Source organism: Heterodontus francisci, chromosome 20 (assembly GCF_036365525.1).
Source record: "Heterodontus francisci isolate sHetFra1 chromosome 20, sHetFra1.hap1, whole genome shotgun sequence".
In the NCBI taxonomy this organism is placed as follows: domain Eukaryota; kingdom Metazoa; phylum Chordata; class Chondrichthyes; order Heterodontiformes; family Heterodontidae; genus Heterodontus; species Heterodontus francisci.
In genome coordinates this window covers 65722560-65744709 of record NC_090390.1, presented here as the reverse complement: position 1 = coordinate 65744709, position 22150 = coordinate 65722560, and the positions used below count along the sequence as shown (strand labels likewise).

Sequence of the window (22150 nt, the reverse complement as noted above, 5' to 3'; positions counted from 1 at the left end):
TCAGGACCCATAGCCTTTGCAGTATCCAGTGCCTTCAGTCGTTTCTTGATATCACGCGGAGTATATCGAATTGGCTGAAGACTGGCATTTTTGATGCTGGGAACATCAGGAGGGGGCCGAGATGGATCATCAACTTGGCACTTCTGGCTGAAGATTGTTGCAAATGCTTCAGCCTTATCTTTTGCACTGATGTGCTGGGCTCCCCCATCATTGAGAATGGGGATATTTGTGGAGCCACTTCCTCCAGTTAGTTGTTTAATTGTCCACCACCATTCACGGCTGGATGTGGCAGGACTGCAGAGCTTAGATCTGATCCGTTGGCTATGGGATCACTTAGCTCTGTCTATTGCATGCTGCTTACGCAGTTTGGCATGCAAGTAGTCCTGGGTTGTAGCTTCACCAGGTTGACACCTCATTTTGAGGTATGCCTGGTGCTGCTTCTGGCATGCCCTCCTGCACACTTCATTGAACCAGGGTTGGTCTCCTGGCTTGATGGTAATGGTACAGTGGGGGATATGCCGGGCCAGGAGGTTACAGATTGTGGTTGAGTACAATTCTGCTGCTGCTGATGGCCCACAGCGCCTCATGGATGCCCAGTTTTGCATTGCTAGATCTGTTCGAAATCTATCCCATTTAACATGGTGATAGTGCCACACAACACGATGGACGGTATCCTCAATGTGAAGGCGGGGCTTCGTCTCCACAAGGACTGTGCGGTGGTCACTCCTACCAATACAGTCATGGACAGACGCATCTGCAGCAGGCAGATTGGTGAGGACAAGATCAAGTATGTTTTTCCCTCGCGTCGGTTCCCCCACCAACTGCCGCACACCCTAGCAGCTATGTCCTTTAGGACTCGGCCAGCTCAGTCAGTAGTGGCGTAACCGAGCCACTCTTGGTGATGGACATTGAAGTCCCCCATCCAGAGTACATTTTGTGCCCTTGCCACCCTCAGTACTTCCTCCAAGTGGTGTTCAACATGGAGGACTACTGACTCATCAGCTGAGGGAGGGCGGTAGGTGGTAACCAGTAGGAGGTTTCCTTGCCCATGTTTGACCTGATGCCATGAAACTTCATGGGGTCCGGAGTCGATGTTGAGGACTCCCAGGGCAACTCCCTCCCTACTGTAGACCACTGTCCCGCCACCTCTGCTGGGCCTGACCTGCCGGTGGGACAGGACATACCCAGGGATAGTGATTGCAGTGTCTGGGACATTGTCTGTAAGGTATGATTCCATGAGTATGACTAGGTCAGGCTGTTGCTTGACTAGTCTGTGGGACAGCTCCCCCAACTTTGGCACAAGCCTCCAGAAGTTAGTAAAAAGGACTTTGCAGGGTCGACAGGGCTGGGTTTGCCGTTGTCGTTTCCGGTGCCTATGTCGATGCCGGGTGGTTCATTCCTTTTTATTGACTTCGTAGCGGTTAGGTACAACTGAGTGGCTTGCTAGGCCATTTCAGAGGGCATCTAAGAGTTAACCATATTGCTGTGGGTCTGGAGTCACATGTAGGCAAGACCAGGTAAGGACAGCAGATTTCCTTCCCGAAAGGACATTAGTGAACCAGATGGGTTTTTACAACAATCGACAATGGTTTCATGGCCATCATTTGACTAGCTTTTAATTCCAGATTTAGTAATTAAATTCAAATTCCACCTTCTGCTGTGATGGGATTTGAACCAATGTCCCCAGAGCAATACCCTGCGTCTCTGGGTTACTAGCCCAGTGATAATACCACTACGCCACCATCTCCCCATGTATTTATTACATTAAAAGCACTACACCAATCAAGGTTCTTGTTGCTGTTGAAGAGAAGATACCCCATGAGTTGTGAGTCTGCACAAATTACTAGATGACCTCCCAAAAAGCTTCAAGATATTGCTGAATTTATGCTTTATTTCTGAATTAAACTCACCGCAGAATGTTAGTCCTGGTATTTAACAGCAGAAGGGCCCTTTTAATGTTATATTTATGTTCCTGCAATGCCACTCAATCTCTTTCAAAAATCATATAGATCTAATACATGAAAATTTTTGTTTTTTTTAAGTTCAGACAAATCATCAGCATGCATATAACCAGGGTGGTCTGGGCAGGGCACAACAGCTATTTTTCCAAGTCTGTACTTGCAATGTTAAAACAAACCAGTTCATTAATTAATTTTTAAGCATGTGTTACAAATAAAATGAGACATTACTATTCCTTTAGAGGCTAATTTTAACTCACATAACTATTACTCAAATTATCCAGTAAATTTCATACCATTTTGGCAGCCACTAGATCTGAAATATGAATGGACCTTACAATCTACTCCTGCGTTTCCTTTGGGCAGAGAAGGCAGCCTCTAATTTGTGTTATTGAATTTCATACACTAAAGTCATTTTAAATACAATTGCCTTAGAAATGCAATTCTCAAAAATTTCCAGACTTAAAACCAGTCTGGAAAAATATAACATGTGTTCCCACATTTTAAAATGTTTTCTTTTTAATCAAAACAGTGAAAAGTTTGGTTTAAAAATGCCACATTTAAGTTTAATACACAATATGTATTTATACTGGGATTTTCACATAAGCGGACATGACAAGTGGCACCAAGACTGTCAAAGCTAAATAGTACAGTCCAGCCTGACCTGACCCGAGCCTGAATGCTGGGCGCAGAATACAGACTCGACCCGACCCGAACCCGACTTGTAGTCGGGTTTGGTCGGGTTCGGGTCAGGTAGCTAGGCTTTACTCTTAACGATGGCAAAAGAGTTCCAGCAAGATCTCCATTTCATGGAGGGTATCACAGCCATTCATGATTCCACCCAACATCCAAACAAGTACAACATTACAGCAAGGAATTTACATGTATCTTAGTTACTTGAATATTTTCCTGAGGAAAACTAGATTATATTGCAGTATAACTCTGTATCTTACTTAGCCTGGTTGACAAAATTAAAAATTACAATGAAAGAACTCCAATGTTTTTTAATTCTGTATTATGTTAGCATTCCGCAACAGTTCTTTTTATATCTTAAACATAAAAATCCACTGTTTTATGCATATAATGAGTTGAGAAGGATATCTTATATTCCATAACAATAGCACAAATATTGGTTACTGAGGATTCTGCACATCAATATCTATGCAGTTGTGCACACAAAGCATCAATTAATATGAAAGCTGTGTAAGTTAATGGGCACTGATGATTGAAAAAAAACAATTGTTCTGCATCTATTTTTGTGAATAGAAGCATTTTTTTGCAGGTAACTCATTGGTAAAATGGACAATGTCAAGGCAGATGGTGACAAACTTATGCTGTTCCACTGTGCAGTACTATCTTCAACCTAACTGGTTATCAGCTTGCATCCAACATTACTTCAGTGTATTATTTATGCCTTCAGGCATGGAAATTGAATCTGGAAGTGGCTCGCTCTCAATATCACAAATTGATTTAAAATCATTCACCATAGAATGAGTCCAGATGAGCTTACAAGTATATTATGTATAAATTACATCATTTTAAGTTTACATCCTCTCCATCACAAAGACAACCAACTTCCACCTCCATAATTTTGCCCATCTTTGCCCTGCATCAGATTATCTGCTCCTGCAACCTTCATCCATGCTTGTTACTGTTGTATTATAGTTAAATTTAGTTTAGAGATACAGCACTGAAACAGGCCCTTCGGCCCACCGAGTCTGTGCCGACCATCAACCACCCATTTATACTAATCCTACACTAACCCCATATTCCTACCACATCCTCACCTGTCCCTATATTTCCTTACCACCTATCTATACTTGGGGCAATTTATAATGGCCAATTTACCTACCAACCTGCAAGTCTTTTTGACTGTGGGAGGAAACCGGAGCACCTGGAGAAAACCCATGCAGACACAGGGAGAACTTGCAAACTCCACACAGGCAGTACCCAGAATTGAACCCGGGTCGCTGGAGCTGTGAGGCTGCGGTGCTAACCACTGCGCCACTGTGCTGCCCTTACCTGGGGCTTTAGACTAATACAAATACATTCAAAAGGCTGGCATAAAGATTGAACACAGAGCTTTATTGGGAGGCTGCTTCTTGCTTCGGCTGACATATGCTACTGACTGAGCAATATGGCTGCAACACGTGAGATTACATCACTTCTTGTGAAGTCTATATTTGCATAAACATGAATTCAAATGATCACATTTAATCCATCAAACATATTATCTCAGCATATTAACCAAGGTGCAATCACAATATCCCCCTATCCATAAGTCAAAGAAAATCCTTATAGTTCAACACTAATATTTACATGGATAGATATCCCTTGTGGAACAGAAAAATTACAATGATATAAACTATTTACTTGGGACATTATATTTTAACATGAACACTTAGAATGCTACTACACACGGTGCTGCCGACGTTTGAAAACATACTGGTCGTCGGCTGACTCGACCAGACCTTGTAACGACTACGTGAGGGTGTGATTTGGAGTTGTCTGTTCTTATATCCTGAAAATTGTGTTCGGACTAAATGTCTTCAGTTGTCTGTGTGCTCGGGTGCGTTGCTGGTTACCTGTCAGTAAAAACAAACACAAATGCGCGTAGGTGATGCTGGTTGGTCACCCTGTTCACGGCTAGCAGAGAGTCCCGAGGTGAGACCAAATCTTTCTGAGTATCACACCATTTGGTGTTGTCACCTCATATGAACATAGAACATAGAACAGTACAGCACAGTACAGGCCCTTGGGCCCATGTTGTTGTGCCGAACCTTTAACCTACTCGGGAAGGGGCCATACTGGACCTGGTGTTGGGGAATGAGCCCGGCCAGGTGGTTGAAGTTTCAGTAGGGGACTACTTTGGGAATAGTGATCACAATTCCGTTAGTTTTAGAATACTCATGGACAAAGACGAGAGTGGTCCCAAAGGAAGAGTGCTAAATTGGGGGAAGGCCAACTACTCCAAAATTCGGCAGGTGCTGGGGAATGTAGATTGGGAGCAGCTGTTTGAAGGTAAATCCACATTTGATATGTGGGAGGCTTTTAAAGAGAGGTTGATTAGCGTGCAGGAGAGACATGTTCCTGTGAAAATGAGGGATAGAAATGGCAAGATTAGGGAACCATGGATGACAGGTGAAATTGTAAGACTAGCTAAGAGGAAAAAGGAAGCATACATAAGGTCGAGGAGGCTGAAGAAAGACGAAGCTTTGAAAGAATATCGGGAATGTAGGACCAATCTGAAACGAGGAATTAAGAGGGCTAAAAGGGGTCATGAAATATCTTTAGCATACAGGGTTAAGGAAAATCCCAAAGCCTTTTATTCATATATAAGGAGCAAGAGGGTAACTAGAGAAAGGATTGGCCCACTGAAGGACAAAGGAGGAAAGTTATGCGTGGAGTCAGAGAAAATGGGTGAGATTCTAAACGAGTACTTTGCATCGGTATTCACCGAGGAGAGGGACATGAAGGATGTTGAGGTTAGAGACAGATGTTTGATTACTCTAGGTCAAGTGGGCATAAGGAGGGAGGAAGTGTTGGGTATTCTAAAAGGCATCAAGGTGGACAAGTCCCCAGGTCCGGATGGGATCTATCCCAGGTTACTGAGGGAAGCGAGAGAGGAAATAGCTGGGGCCTTAACAGATATCTTTGCAGCATCCTTAAACACGGGTGAGGTCCCGGAGGACTGGAGAATTGCTAATGTTGTCCCCTTGTTGAAGAAGGGTAGCAGGGATAATCCAGGTAATTATAGACCAGTGAGCCTGACGTCAGTGGTAGGGAAGCTGCTGGAGAAGATACTGAGGGATAGGATATATTCCCATTTGGAAGAAACTGGGCTTATCAGTGATAGGCAACATGGTTTTGTGCAGGGAAGGTCATGTCTTACCAACTTAATAGAATTCTTTGAGGAAGTGACAAAGTTGATTGATGAGGGAAGGGCTGCAGATGTCATTTACATGCACCTCAATAAGGCGTTTGATAAGGTTCCCCATGGTAGGCTGATGGAGAAAGTGAAGTCACATGGGGTCCAGGGTGTACAAGCTAGATGGATAAAGAACTGGCTGGGCAACAGGAGACAGAGAGTAGCAGTGGAAGGGAGTTTCTCAAAATGGAGACGTGTGACCAGTGGTGTTCCACAGGGATCCGTGCTGGGACCACTGTTGTTTGTGATATACATAAATGATTTGGAGGAAAGTATAGGTGGTCTGATTAGCAAGTTTGCAGACGACACTAAGATTGGTGGAGTAGCAGATAGTGAAGGGGACTGTCAGAGAATACAGCAGAATATAAATAGATTGGAGAGTTGGGCAGAGAAATGGCAGATGAAGTTCAATCAGGGCAAATGCGAGGTGATGCATTTTGGAAGATCCAATTCAAGAGTGAATTATACAGTAAATGGAAAAGTCCTGGGGAAAATTGATGGACAGAGAGATTTGGGTGTTCAGGTCCATTGTTCCCTGAAGGTGGCAACGCAGGTCAATAGAGTGGTCAAGAAGGCATACGGCATGCTTTCCTTCATCGGACGGGGTATTGAGTACAAGAGTTGGCAGGTCATGTTACAGTTGTATAAGACTTTGGTTCGGCCACATTTGGAATACAGCGTGCAGTTCTGGTCGCCACATTACCAAAAGGATGTAGATGCTTTGGAGAGGGTGCAGAGGAGGTTCACCAGGATGTTGCCTGGTATGGAGGGCGCTAGCTATGAAGAGAGGTTGAGCAGATTAGGATTATTTTCATGAGAAAGACGGAGGTTGAGGGGGGACCTGATTGAGGTGTACAAAATCATGCGAGGTATAGATAGGGTGGATAGCAAGAAGCTTTTTCCCCCAGAGTGGGGGATTCAATTACTAGGGGTCACGAGTTCAAAGTGAGAGGGGAAACGTTTAGGGGGGATATGCGTGGAAAGTTCTTTACGCAGAGGGTGGTGGGTGCCTGGAACGCGTTGCCAGCGGAGGTGGTAGACGCGGGCACGATAGCGTCTTTTAAGATGTATCGAGACAGATACATGGGCAGGAAGCAAAGAGATACAGACCCTTAGAAAATAGGCGACACGTTTAGATAGAGGATCTGGATCGGCGTAGGCTTGGAGGGCCGAAGGGCCTGTTCCTGTGCTGTAATTTTCTTTGTTCTTTGTTCTACTCTCGGATCAAACTACCTACATACCCTTCATTCTACTATCATCCATATACCTATCCAAGAGTCGCTTAAACGTCCCTAATGTATCTGCTTCTACTACCACCACTGGAAGTGCATTCTACGCACCCACCACTCTCTGTGTAAAGAACCTACTTCTGATATCTCCCCGAAACCTTCCTCCAATCACCTTAAAAGTATGCCCCTTGGTGATAGCCCTTTCTGCCCTGGGAAAAAGTCTCTGGCTATCCACTCTATCTATGCCTCTCATCATCTTGAACCCCTCTATCAAGTCACCTCTCATCCTTCTACGCTCCAATGAGAAAAGCCCTAGCTCCCTCAATCTTTCTTCGTAAGAAATGCCTTTCCAGTCCAGGCAGCATCCTGGTAAATCTCCTCTGCACCCTCTCTAAAGCTTCCACATCCTTCCGATAATGAGGCGACCAGAACTGAACACAATATTCCAAGTGTGGTCTAACCAGGGCTTTATGGAGCTGCAGCATAACCTCGCGGCTCTTAAACTCAATCCCCCTGTTAATGAAAGCCAACACACCATACGCCTTCTTAACAACCCTATCAACTTGGGTGGCAACTTTGCGCGATCTATGGACATGGACCCCAAGATCCCTCTGTTCCTCCACATTACCAAGAATCCTGTCTTTAAGCCTGTATTCTGCATTCAAATTCGACCTTCCAAAATGAATCACTTCACACTTTTCCAGGTTGAACTCCATCTGCCACTTCTCAGCCCAGCTCGGCATCCTGTCAATGTCCCGTTGCAACACACAACAGCCTTCCACACTATCCACAACTCCAGCAGCCTTCGTGTCATCGGCAAACTTGCTAACCCAGCCTTCCACTTCCTCATCCAAGTCATTTATAAAAATCACAAAGAGCAGAGGTCCCAGAACAGATCCTTGTGGAACACCACTGGTCACCAAGCTCCAGGCTGAATACTTTCCATCTAATACCACCCTCTGTCTTCTATGGGCCAGCCAATTCTGTATCCAGACAGCCAACTTTCCCTGTATCCCATGCCTCCTTACTTTCTGAATGAGCCTACCATGGGGAACCTTATCAAACGCCTTGCTAAAATCCATATACACCACATCCACTGCTCTTCCTTCATCAACGTGTTTTGTCACATCCTCAAAGAATACAATAAGGCTTGTGAGGCATGACCTGCCCCTCACAAAGCCATGCTGACGGTCTCTAATCAAACTATGCTTTTCCAAATAATCATAAATCCTGTCTCTCAGAATCCTCTCCAATAATTTGCCCACTACCGACCTAAGACTGACTGGTCTATAATTCCCAGGGTTATCCCTATTCCCTTTCTTGAACAAGGGAACAACATTTGCCACCCTCCAATCATCTGGTACTACTCCAGTGGAAAGTGAGGACGCAAAGATCATCGCCAAAGGCGCGGCAATCTCTTCCCTCGCTTCCCGTAATATCCTTGGGTATATCCCGTCTGGCCCCGGGGACTTATTTGTCCTCATGTCTTTCAAAATTTCCAGCACATCCTCCCTCTTAACATCAACCTGTTCGAGCATATCAGCCTGTTTCACGCTGTCCTCACAAACGACCAGGTCCCTCTCACTGGTGAATACTGAAGCAAAGTATTAATTTAGGACCTCCCCTACCTCCTCCGACTCCAGGCACAAGTTCCCTCCACTATCCCTGATCGGCCCTACCCTCACTCTTGTTCCTCACATAAGTGTAGAACGCCTTGGGATTTTCCTTAATCCTACCCGCCAAGACTTTTTCATGTCCCCTTCTAAGTCCATTCTTCAGTTCCTTCCTGGCTACCTTGTAACCCTCTAGAGCCCTGTCTGATCCTTGCTTTCTCAACCTTAAGTAAGCTTCCTTCTTCCTCTTGGCTAGCTGTTCCACATCTCTTGTCATCCAAGGTTCCTTCACCCTACCATCCCTTCCTTGCCTCATCGGGACAAACCTATCCTGCAGTCGCAGCAAGTGCTCCCTAAACAACCTCCACATTTCTGTCCTGCATTTCCCTGAGAACATCTGTTCCCAATTTATGCTCCCCAGTTCCTGCCTAATAGCATTGTAATTTCCCCTCCCCCAATTAAAAATTTTCCCATCCCGTCTGCTCCTGTCCCTCTCCATGATTATAGTAAAGGTCAGGGAGTTGTGATCACTATCACCGAAATGCTCTCCCACCGAGAGATCTGCCACCTGGCCTGGTTCGTTGCCAAGCACCAAGTCCAACATAGCCTCCCCTCTAGTCGGCCTATCTATATATTGAGTCAGGAAACCTTCCTGGACACACCTGACAAAAACTGCTCCATCCAAACTATTTGCACTAAGGAGGTTCCAATCAATAGTCGGGAAGTTGAAGTCATCCATGACAACAACCCTGCTACTTCTGCACCTTTCCAAAATCTGCCTCCCAATCTGTTCCTCCGTGTCTCTGTTGCTATTGGGGGTCTATAGAAAACTCCCAATAAAGTGACTGCTCCTTTCCTGTTTCTGACTTCCACCCATAATGACTCAGTGGACAAACCCTCCTCGACGACCTCCCTTTCTGCAGCTGTGATACTATCCCTGATTAGCAATGCCACTCCCCCACCTCTTTTACCTCCCTCCCTCCCTATTCCTTTTGAAACATCTAAACCCCGGAACATCCAACAGCCATTCCTGCCCCTGTGATATCCAAGTCTCCGTAATGGCCACAACATCGCAGCTCTAAGTACTGATCCATGCTCTAAGTTCATCACCCTTATTCCTGACACTTCTTGCATTAGAATAGACACACTTCAACCCATCATACTGGCTGCAACTTTGCCCTGTCAACTGTCTAACCTTCCTCACAGACTCTCTACACTCTGTATCTGCCTGTTCAACAGCTACCCCATCCACTGATCTGTAGCTCCGGTTCCCATCCCCCTGCCAAACTAGCTTAAACCCTCCCGAAGAGCGCTAGCAAACCTCCCGCCCAGGATATTGGTGCCCCTCCAGTTCAGATGCAACCCGTCCTTCTTGTACAGGTCCCACCTTCCCCAGAAGGTATCCCAATGATCCACATATCTGAAGCCCTCCCTCCTACACCAGCTCTGTAGCCACGTGTTCAACTGCACTCGCTCTCTGTTTCTAGCCTCACTAGCACGTGGCACCGGTATCAGTCCTGAGATTACTATCCTGCTTGTCCTGCCTTTTAGCTTCCAACCTAACTCCCTATATTCGCTTTTCAGGTCCTCATCCCTTTTCCTAGCTAAGTCATTGGTACCGATGTGTACCACGACTTCTGGCTGCTCCCTCTCCCCCTTAAGAATCCCGTAGACTTGATTCAATGTGATTGTGATTCTTTACATAACCTTGACACTTCTGCTGGAATCCACATCTCTTCGTGTTGGACCATCACCTCCTGGCCAATGTAAAGTGGTGGCAATTCAGCACCTGCACATACATCATGCATGCCTTTCATCCTGTCTTATCTCTAAACTAGCTGCTCTGTGATTGTGGATGACTTAGTGAGGTGATAGCTTGGCAAAGTGGTTCTCACTGGTCAACTGAACAGAATCTCCACCGGTAAAGGCAACCTGGAGTCTAATGGAGTTGCGCTAGTGGAGATGTAGCAACGTAACCTGGACGTCTTGTCCAGTTTCCATGCACTTTTTGATCAGGGATTTGACTGTTCTGACCATGCGCTCAGCCATTCCATTAGAATGAGGATACTAGGGTGATGAAATTATGGCTGATAGCCCATTTTTCACACATATCCTGAAATAGTTTCCCACTGTATTGTGCACCGTTGTCCGTTACTACTTCCATCAGGGCACCAAAGATACTGAAGATGGCATTAACAGTGCTGGCCACTGTTGCACTCGCCATGTCCTGAGGTTTTTGAACAATTGGGAATTTGGAGTAATAGCTGGTCACGAGTAGATAGTCTTCCTTTCCCATGGTGAATAGGTCTGTTGCTAGCTTGGTCCATGGCAAAGACTGGATGCCATGTGGTTGGAGTGGCTCTTTGTGCTGACTGGCTTTGTGCTACTGACATGCATCGCAAGCCCTCACTGCCTGGTCGATGCCCTTGCTAATGCCAGGCCAGAACACTGACTAACGAGCAAGTCATCTCATCATCTCTTTCTCATGTGGCTCTGGTGGAGTTGACCAAGTATGTCAGACTGAAGTGACGCCAGAATTAGGACTTGGCATCCTTTGAAAAGCACTTCATTTGAAATACCCACCTCACCCCGATATGGCCAATATGTTCTCTGGGGATTTTGGCATCGTTTCAGATTACCCATCTCCAAAAATCGGTCACAGGGTTCTGAGTATGGGATCTTGAGAAATCTCTCTCCGGAGCTCCTCTTGCTTATGATGACCAAAGCACATCAGGTCAATGCTGTTAGACATCCTCTCGGCTTGCACACACATAGTCAACCTGGAAGTCAAACGGTGTGTCTCGTGCCTTTCCAGGGTTAGGCAGTCTGCTTAGAGTGCCTGATAGGACCATCTGACTGCCGGGTTTGCATCCGACATCACAGTTATAACCTTGAATCTTAATGAGTAATCTCTGGATCAAGACAGTGCACTAGTATGTAGTTTCCTCCACAGACTTATGGTCTGTCTAAACTGTGACCTCCTTTCTGAATATGTATGTGTGGAACCTGGTGATCCCAAAGACAAGTGCAAAGGTTTCCCAATCACCTGTGCGAGTGACAGGTTTTTTGATCCAAACGCAACAGGTATGTCGCCCTGAAGACATGCACCAATACCTTTCTGTGATGTGTCTACTTCCAGTGATGTCACTTTCTGTGGATCATAATACTGAAGACATGACTCATCTGCTAGCGCTTATTTCAATGGATTGAAGGCATATTGGTGGTCATCCTGCCATAGTAACGGTATGTCTTTCTTCAGCAATTCTCTTAATGGGGATGCCTTCTCAGAGAAACACTGAATGTACGCCACTAGAAAATTAAACAAACGTAGGCATCTTTGTTTATCATCCTTGTCCTGCGGTGTTGGCATTGATCGGATGTCTTCAATCTTCCCAGGATCTGGGCAGATATCCATGCTAAAGTAAATGGAAAAAATTAATGTGATCGGCCCAACACCAAACATTCATGCCTGGCGGCCTCCATGAGCAAGTGTAGGTTTCTGTCATGCTCTTCTTCCATGCGTCCTACCACAACGACGTCATCTGCGATGCACACACAGCATGGGATTGGCTGTTACTCTGTCCACGTGTTGCTGAAAAAAATAACTTGGCTGACCAATAGCCCCAAAGATGTCAAAAGGTAATATCATCAGCTCTTGTGACTCTTGACAGATGTACATATCAAGATCTATTTTTGGCATCCAGCTTAGAGAAGTGTTTCGCTCTTGCAAATGTTGGGTTAAGCTCTTCCACTGTTGGTACCTTGTGTAGACATCACTTCAAGGCTTTGTTTAGCCTCCTTGGATCCAAAAGCCTCTATGGGAGCGGAGGCAATGACCAACTCCATAATGCATTCTAATAGTTCCACATACATAAAGTCGCATTCTCTTCCCTACATCTGCTGACAACTGCACCCCTTACGTTGTATTTTTTAAAATATTAATTTCACTATAAAATCCATATTTAGCCACTTAGCACTCACTTTATGCTGAACATTCCTTTTTTCCTTGGGAAAAAGATCCAAAAATAATTAATTTTTCCTGTTGAATCACAGTTATTAGTAATCAATAGCACACCCCAATGTACCTTCCCAAATTTTTTCTCAAAGGATTTAGCCTTGCTGAAAATGGATATTAACATAAAATTATCAGCAGTAACACATCACTTCAGCAACTGAAATCTAACAACAAAATGATAACTATCATATCTGGTCTCCAAGGATTAAACCAAATAAGTTATCTTCTGTTGTATATACCATTTAACATGTTAAATGGGCGAACAATCATTTACAGTGTCAACAGATAATTGCCTAAGAACAGACCATTCAATCGAACAAAATTTAAAATTCCATCATAGCTACACCTATTCACAAATTACTACAGCAATAGAACAATTGCTAAAAGTTCATTTATATCTGCTTTGGATGTCAGCTTAAAGAAAGTGGTATGGGATAAGAAGTTTTGTGCAAACTCTACCCTTTATACATAATAAAATTATATTCTCATCAGATCTTTAAAAAATATTTTTTATAGTGCCATCACAGAAACCCCCAGGAAGTCTCCCTCCCTCCCAGTTAGGCTGCTCCAGTGACATTAACTAGGGGGATACACCACATGCTGCCTGGAGTTGCACCTTTACAAACATCAGAGAGTTCAGCTGTTTATTCTGTAGCTACTTGACCTGATTAACCACACTGCAGGCTGAGAAATTTGCAATCCTAGCTTGTAGCACTGTTTCCCAGAGTCAACTGGCTCAACAGTATCCCCCAGGATCTGAAGTCAAGCCTATGCTAATTGCAATGATGCTGCTCTGGGATAGTTCCAATAACAAACGTACTAGAAAGGCCTAGGAGGGAGATAAATCCTTCTCGAAGTTCTGTATGGTGGTGTTAAAATTGGCACTTTAAAGAAAACCTCAAAGAAATATCAGGTGAATATAATTTCTTTATGTAAAAAGGGGAGGACCATCATGAACAAAAAGTACTCACCCTATACTTTGCTTCTGATTCAGGTAATGATTACTTGGTACTTATTTTGTCATAAGCCAAAAAACCTTACCCAAAAATAAACCTGAAAAAACAAATCAAAATACTTACAATAGCAGGTTCCTTTGAGTGGATTGCCAAGGTAGCGGTTATCTGATTCACACCTATACATATAAAAAAAACGTCTTCAGAATGCCATACTGTAGACAATATCAAGGATCAAACATTTGATGCGCAGCACATAATTAGATAAGCATTTTTGTACATACAAACTAAGTGGATCTTAACTTGCTCCATTCCAAATTTAACTATTAAGAATTCAGTAGAACAAATTTGACTGTGCCCTAATACATCGGCCTTTTCAACATGCTAAATGCAGATGTTTGGAAATCAGCTAATACAAGAACTCAGACTTGGAAGGTACGAATCTGAGACTGGACATGTGACCACATGCTCGTATATCTAGCATTCAAAGGCTATCCTGTTTTGGGTGGCAGAGTGGCAAGCTATCACTAGTGAAGCTCTGCACCTCCAACCAGCGGAATCGCCATTCAATGGGCGATTGTGCGCCTATGTAATGGCTATTAGGAGGGTGACAATGTATTTACACATTTTGTGGTTATTTGTGGCATTCACCACTGCAGTGAGGAAAAGTTACCTACACATTGCGAGATCTCAAGTCTGTGCTCATCAATTATTTAACAAGAAACTAAAACTATCCTCTTTGGAAGAGAGTCCAAAGAGGGCTCATTGGGATCGAGTTGGTTCCAAGATTACACACCAGGTAATCTGACTTTGGAACGGAGTTAAACCTCTGTAGCAGACTCAGTAATCTTCTACCTGGGTCAGGCAGGTACAAAAATACTTCAACTTGCTTTCAATGATTGAACAACCAGCCTGGAGGAGACGGCTCATCATTGGACATTCTAACTGGGCAAGCAACAGGAAGCTCATCAATGCCCTCCACTGCTAAATGGCAATGTTTCAGCTAGTTAAACTCCAGAAGTAACCCTATGTACAATTCAGTCCTAAAGGTTTGGCTTTTGTAAATTGCGACTAAATACAACAAGCTTATGCAAATAGAGCAATAGAGTCCACAGTGCACTTCAGACAAACAGCATATATTTATATAGCACTTTTAGCATAGCCAAACGTCTATAGCAGCTTCACAGTTGGGAGATCAGACCCAAGCAGTAGTAAGAGAACCAGAGATTTCCAAAAATCTTGTCAACTTCAAGTTGGAGAGAAATGCAGCAAGACAAAAAGGGTTTAAGATGGAATTTTTGAATGTGGGGAGCCAGGTGACTAAAAGCTATGCTGCACATAGTGGGGGTATTTGGAGGGGGGAGTGGCGAATATAATGTAGACTGGGTTAAGAGCTGAGAATACAGACTTTGTTGGAAGGCTAGATGAGAGTACAAAAGAGGGAGGGATTTAAGAGCAAAGATGAGGATTTTGAATGAGATGCACTAGACAATGAAAGGTCAATAGAGGTCAACAAGAGTCAAGGTGTAGGATTTTGTTCAGGATAGATTATGAGTGGCAGCATTTGGGATAAGTTAGAGTTTATGTGATTAGCACTCAGGAGGTCAGCAATGAGGGCATTGGAACAGTTAAGCCTGGAGACCTCTACAAAAGATTCAGTGACAGTGGAGATATAAAGTAGAATGGGGTCCTCCATCGTGTTTTGGAGGTAAAAGTTGGCAATCTTGGTAGTGGATTGGATGTGGTGTTTGAAGCTCAACTCAGGATCTAGCAGGACACCAAAGCTCCACAACAGTGAATTGAACATGTGCAAGAGGAAGATGGGATTAGGAGCTAAACCATGGAATTTTTGGTGGTGTACGAACAAAGTGGCTTTGGTTTGGTCAAAAACATTCTGTCTCGTTGTTATGACCTCCGTGAGACTGTTAACGTTAAAACACAAGATATGAACTCCCAGACCAATTTAAAGAATACACAACAAGATTTCACATTTTAAGACTATTATAACTAAACTAAAAATCCCCATTAACTTAACAATACTTTCTAAGTAGCTGATACTCCAAATTACAGAGAAAAGCTTTTCTTCACATTAAAAGCATTTGAAAAACTCACACCACACGCATATGTTACACAGTCCACCTTGAAATAAAATCTTTGCAGCTAAAAGTCCCAAACCCCTCCCAGTTGCAATGGGTCGGATCTCCCAGACCTTCTTAAAGTCAATATCCTCTTTGCTCACTTCTTCTTAACACTTTTGATCTGTGAATGAGGTAATCTCTTGTGACCCTGTTGGTCTTTTCTTTCTCCACAAACCTCAACTTCCAAATCAGGTTCAAGTTTTCACAACCGTTTGCTGTATCAGTGTTCTGAGTGCAGATGTTCTCTCTCTCTCTCCCCCTCCCTCCTGAGGCTGCCACTGGTGGTCATTGTCTTCTGGTCTTCCTTACAGCCTGCAGATTTTCTCAGTCTGTAGAATTTATCCAGAATCAGGAGGTCAATAGTCATTTGCTTTCTCCATATGCAGAGCCCACAAGTCTGACCACAGCAGAACCTCTGAGGCAGTCCTTTGTTTTCACGTGTTAGCAACTGCAATTTGTATTTGCATTTTCAGAGCCACTGGCTCCTTGTTTATGATCTGAAAGTCTGGGAAAGCGAAACCTATTGTTTGTCAGGTGTTATAACTTTTCAAAATGGTCTTTAATCTGGGCTCCTTTTGTCCTAGTAACCAAGATTCTTGTCTTGTCTTTGAGCAGAGCTGATGTGAAGTCACATGACCTCTGACCCCATCTTAAATGATATTAAAAATCAGTTTTTAAAACATAATCATGCTACGAAGTCCAGCATTCAGAACCCTAATACACAATTCAATGTTCAACAGTTGTCCAACAGCATGGTAACAATCAAGTGTCATAGTGGAGATAAAAGGTTAAGAAAGCAGATCTCATTCTCCCATTATGATGGATAACGTTGCCATAGAGCAATAATTATATGAGTATCTGGAGGGTCATGGGTGAGCAGCAGGACATACCAAAGGTAATCATGCAGGTATAAGAGAAGAAGCCAATGTAGCAGATATGCTGGTAATACTGGGACAGGTAGAAGTAGAACCATGAGAGGACAGCTTCAAGGATACAGACCACAGAGAAAGGAAGTTTGAGATTTTTCATGTCCTCCAGAAGAAAGCTGTATAAATGGAATTATTTGATTGTACAGAGAACATTTTATTATATGGTCAAATCTGCTTATATTGATTTTTGGCAATTCAACTAGGAGGCTGTCTCGTGTGATGGGTTTAAAAATGTGTCAGACACCTGACTGACCAAGAAGAATGAAGAGGCTTTAACTGTAACTGCCACCAAGATTTTTAAAAATCGTAACAATATAGCAAAGTGTTAAACAGAGTTAACACTGTAAGGGGGTGGACTTTAGACATTTAACTGGAGTAAGAAAGCCGCAAACTTACATGCACCACTACAAATACGACTGATATTAGAATGTTTTCAGGGAAAAAACAATGGAAAGATTCCACTTCCAGTCATATTTAATTAAGAATCAATTTTTATCAAGAATTTAAATTTTAAAACAATTGCAATATGAAAAATAAGGCTCATCACCTGTTTTTGAATACTTTGGATTTTATCATCGTCACTATACATATACAATGGACATTAGTTTACAATTATTATTTACGCCTAATGCCCTTTCTGCCATTTTCTCCTCCTCCCTAATTTGCTGCCTGACAATATAAGAGAACATTCTATTGTTCTTAAATTCTGTGTAATGGTTCATCGATGCGCTGCAACCAAAGATCAGTATCTTGCACATACAAAAATGCCCTACATGAATAATTATTCCAGAACTCATAACAATTGTTGTTCCAAAAGGTAATATGCTACAATCGCCTTGTCACTAGACAATGAATTAAGAACAAAGCTCTAGAACCAGCTCAAATATTAATTGAAGGCTGCACAACAGTTGAATTCGATTTCCTCATGTCACCTATATGTTACAAGGACATTTTACGTCTTCTGAAGCAAAACTTTAAACATGGGATATGAGCTAAATCAGTTGTCTGAATGACATTTAACTTCCTCATTTACCGCCAATATCAGCCCACTGTTGCCTCCAATCTTTCTAATAAAGAAACGCAAAAATATAATTCTATAACAAAAAAGGACTTCTCTATGGCAGATCTGACTTTCTGGAAATCAACATGAGTAACACTATTGGTAAATACCAGCATTTTGTAAACACAAAGGGTAACAATTTCAGTGCCCTTTTAGGAAGCTGGTTTACTTTCTACCAGTAAACAATATCAAAGATAAGCAGAAGGTACTTTGAAATCTCCATGGTGGCACATCTAATGCTCCAAATTCAGTTACTTAACGTGCTGTGTCACGTTAATCTTCTAAAATTAAAACGGATTATCCACGTTTTTGTACTATAATGGAAAATTACCTTTTTATCTGTGCCGTAATTTCCTGTACTTAATGTTCTTTAGTATGAAGAATGCCAAATTAGAAGCTACTAAAAACTTTCCAGTATATAAAAGATGCTGGTAGTAAATGCAAATATGCATGATATTTTCTATCATTTCACTTCAGGTTTGTTGCAAAGCACAATTAAAAATTAAAACTCTATGAAGCAATTTAAATTCTGAACCAAATTACTGTTCCAAACTGAAACTTGAGAACCATAGGAAAAGCAAGTAGGATATTAGCAAGTATTGCAAAACGAATAAACTATAAAACTAACAGGACTATACTTGGATTATGTACAGCATCAGAATGCCAACTGTCGGAGTACCTGATTTTGGTCCTGACATCTGGTCATGAATATTGATGCTCTGAAGAATGCAAGGAAGGCAACAAAGAGAATACTTTAACTTATATATATTAGTTTATGTGGATAGGCTTATGGTTTTAGACTTTAAAGAAACAAAGGCTTGGGGAGACATGGCAAAGTTTTCTAAAATTCTAAAACAACATGTAGCCACTAGCCAAATGAGGCTAATTGCCTTTTTGATTCATAAATAAAAAAGAGTAATAGACATGATTGCTGGACATGTGATCTCAATATTCATATTCACACATCATATGCTGGTGTACTTTAACCTATTTGTATATTTGTTGGCAAAATGGCAAGACAAAAAGAAGAGTGCATCTGATCATTGCATGTGTTTTACTTCCTTTGTTACTGCTTATTGGCTATCTGCTAAGGCAATGTGCCGCATTGATGAAAATGCTAGACTTCAGCACCATGGTTACACCAGCAATATTGTACGGACAGAGAAGCTGTTTAATTGTGGACAGCACATCTGGTACATCTAATGAAAAAAAAATTAAGGACACACTGCAGTACATTGTCGGGACTGGTGGTGTTGGGTTAGTTAAACTCATCAAAACATTTAATGAAATCTCATGGAACTTGTTAGATTGCATTTTGGAGTCAGCGGAACTTCAAGTTTTACCTGACACTGAGCTTTTTTTGCTTCCCACAGAAGTTAGCATTACTAGTATTTGGGATGGGCAGTACATAAAATTGAATCATCTGGTGCAAAGAGCAAGCATTGAAGGACCCAACGACCCTTTCTATGCCCATTTTGTGTAATGATTGTACAGCAAATTTCAGACAGTTGTTACATCATGGGAGAGAAATTTGTCATAACATGAAATTAGAGAATGTATAATGAATCACCTGGCAACAAATTTGCTGGAGCAAGTTATTTTTGAGATTACAGTTTTGTTAGTCCTTAATTTCAGCTCATATTTTTAGCAGGGGAATATATAAATCTAACACAATAAAATCAGAAGGTCAAAGATACTAAAGACCTAGCTTAAGAAATCAATAGTTTTTTTTGTAGGAACAAAGGAAAAGATTACATTTTCTCTTGCAAATAAAAGCCACTTATGTCTTTTTGTCTGGTAACATTTTCTTCCCATTGGGTAAACCAATCGAAGGGTCAAAGCCTACAGCACATAGACAACATATATAATTAAACTAAATCAGTAAGGCTAAAAAGATGATCTTTAAAAACTGTTACCACCTAGATAATTTATCTTGAACACAGAGATGCCTTATATACACATCTACTTTCTACTAAATAAGACAAAAAGCTCAATAGTCATTTGAATTCGCAATTTTAAAAAAAACACGAAATTCTGAAGGATCTCAATTTGTCTAACTGGCAATGGCATCATTTTATTCATGAATGTGAATCTGAAGTGGTCCATCATTTTCCAACTCTGATCTGGGAAGTAGCCCTGTACATGCATCAAGAATGAAGTTAGAAAATGATTGTTGCTTCAAGTTAAATACTTCAGATTAAATACTAGTTTTTTATGTAAGTTCCTATTATTATAATTTGTGCCTCAACTAGTTGTTTAAACACAAAAGTAAATGCTAATTCAAAGTAAAAGTGATCCTAAAACTGTTAAAGGAAATGATCCTGTTGCACCACATTAAAAGATTATTAAAAAAAAGTAAATGCAATATGAAACATTGAACAAAGTTTAATATTGGAAATTAATGGATCAGTTATTGTGTTATGAAATAGGGTAGATTGTTGGATATAAAATCAGCTTAGGAACAGGGTAGCCACAAATGAAAACTTTTAAAGTAGGAGCACAATATCCCTGTCTTCGGTCCCCATCAAGTTGCTTAAATAACGGTACTAAAAATAAGATAGTAAAGTTTAGAGATCATGAAAGAGGCAGAGCAAACAACAAGGAACAATGCAATCAATTTAGGAGGACTTCAATTTTTGGAGAAACTGGGCCAGTATTTTTTTTTTTTTGTTATTCATTCATGGGATGTGGGCACCGCTGGCTACGCCAGCATTTATTGCCCATCCTTAATTGCCTTTGAGAAGGTGGTGGTGAGCTACCTTCTTGAACCGCTGCAGTCTATGTGAGGTAGGTACGCCCACAGTGCTGTTGGGGAGTTCCAGGATTTTGACCCAGTGACAATGAAGGAATGGCGATATAGTTCCAAGTCAGGATGGTGTGTGACTTGGAGAGGAACTTGCAGGTGGTGGTGTTCCTATGCATTTGCTGCCCTTGTCCTTCGAGGTGGGAGAGGTCATGGGTTTGGAAGGTGCTGTCAAAGGAGCATTGCTGCGTTGCTGCAGTGCATCTTGTAGATGGTACACACTGCTGCCACTGTGCGTCGGTGGTGGAGGGAGTGAATGTTTGTGGATGGGGTGCCAATCAAGTGGGCTGCTTTGTCCTGGATGGTGTCGAGCTTCTTGAGTGTTGTTGGAGTTGTTACTGGCATATCCAATTCAATATAAACAAACATAGAATTGGGAATGTGTGTTGAATGTCAAACAATGCACCTATCAGTAAAGGGATCTGGGTTTATTGTGCAAAAATCAAACCATCAACTCAACGCATGGTGCAGCTAAAAAAAGCAAATATACTGGATAGCATTAGAAGTGTGATTGAATGCAAATCAGAAATTTTTGTAAGTAGCACTGTTTAGTTTCCACTTGGTGCACGATATTGATCACTATAAATATCTCACTGAAAATCTGCATGCACATCCTATCTATAAATCCATATTTGTTTTGTTCATGTCAGTCACCCTCGTCAACATTTTCCAATATATATTTTTTTAAATCTGCATTTATTCACTGCCTGTGTAAAGTTATCACACTATAATTTCTCTGGGAACAATAGTCATGAAAATTAACCTTGAAATGTTTCTTCATTCCTTGATGCATTAGGTTTGATAATATTTGCTGTTGTACGGTATTACACATTCTTCAAGACACATCTAATTTGCATTATTACTGTTTATTTATTAATCTACCTTGCCTGACAAGCTCTAGCACTTCTACGGTAGCCAAGAGGGGTATAAGTCGGGTGGATCACTGGAGATGGAACCAGTAGTAATAATACCATCACATCACATGCAGAATGCAGACTGGTTTCAATCTCACTTTGAAGAGCTGGAACCTGTCATAGCTGCAAAGCGCATTGCACTGTTGAACTACAAGAAAGCCTCCAGCGAGTTAAAATCCGTAGCACTTAAAGCAGCCAGAAGCGCTGCACAAAGAACAGCCAGGTGCTACGCAAATGACTACTGGCAACACCTATGCAGTCGTATTCAGCTGGCCTCCGACACCGGAAACATCAGAGGAATGTATGATGGCATTAAGAGTGCTTTTGGGCCAACCATCAGGAAGATCGCCCCCCTCAAGTCTAAATCAGGGGAAATGATCACTGACCAACGCAATCAAATGGACCGCTGGGTGGAGCACTACCTAGAACTGTACTCCAGGGAAAATGTTGTCACTGATACTGCCCTCAAACAGCCAAGTCTCAGCCAGTCATGGATGAGCTGGACGAACGGCCAACAAAATCGGAACTCAGTGATGCCACTTATTCTCTAGCCAGTGGAAAAGCCCCTGGGAAGGACGGCATTACCCCTGAAATAATCAAGAGTGCAAAG

The 22150-nt window shown here is 42.2% G+C and overlaps 1 protein-coding gene across 5 annotated transcripts in view; it reads right to left on the bottom strand.

Annotated features, from left to right (window-relative positions):
- atrnl1b (attractin-like 1b) overlaps positions 1 to 22150 on the bottom strand; it is a 1082183-nt gene that overhangs the window by 590654 nt on the left and 469379 nt on the right. For 4 of the 5 annotated variants that reach the window (XM_068052965.1, XM_068052967.1, XM_068052968.1 and 1 more), the window contains exon 21: positions 13823 to 13875. In XM_068052965.1, the coding sequence (XP_067909066.1) occupies positions 13823 to 13875 (53 nt within the window). Of the gene's footprint in view, positions 1 to 4435; positions 4544 to 13822; positions 13876 to 22150 lie in introns of those variants that run through there. The other variant, XM_068052970.1, reaches the window with a different exon arrangement.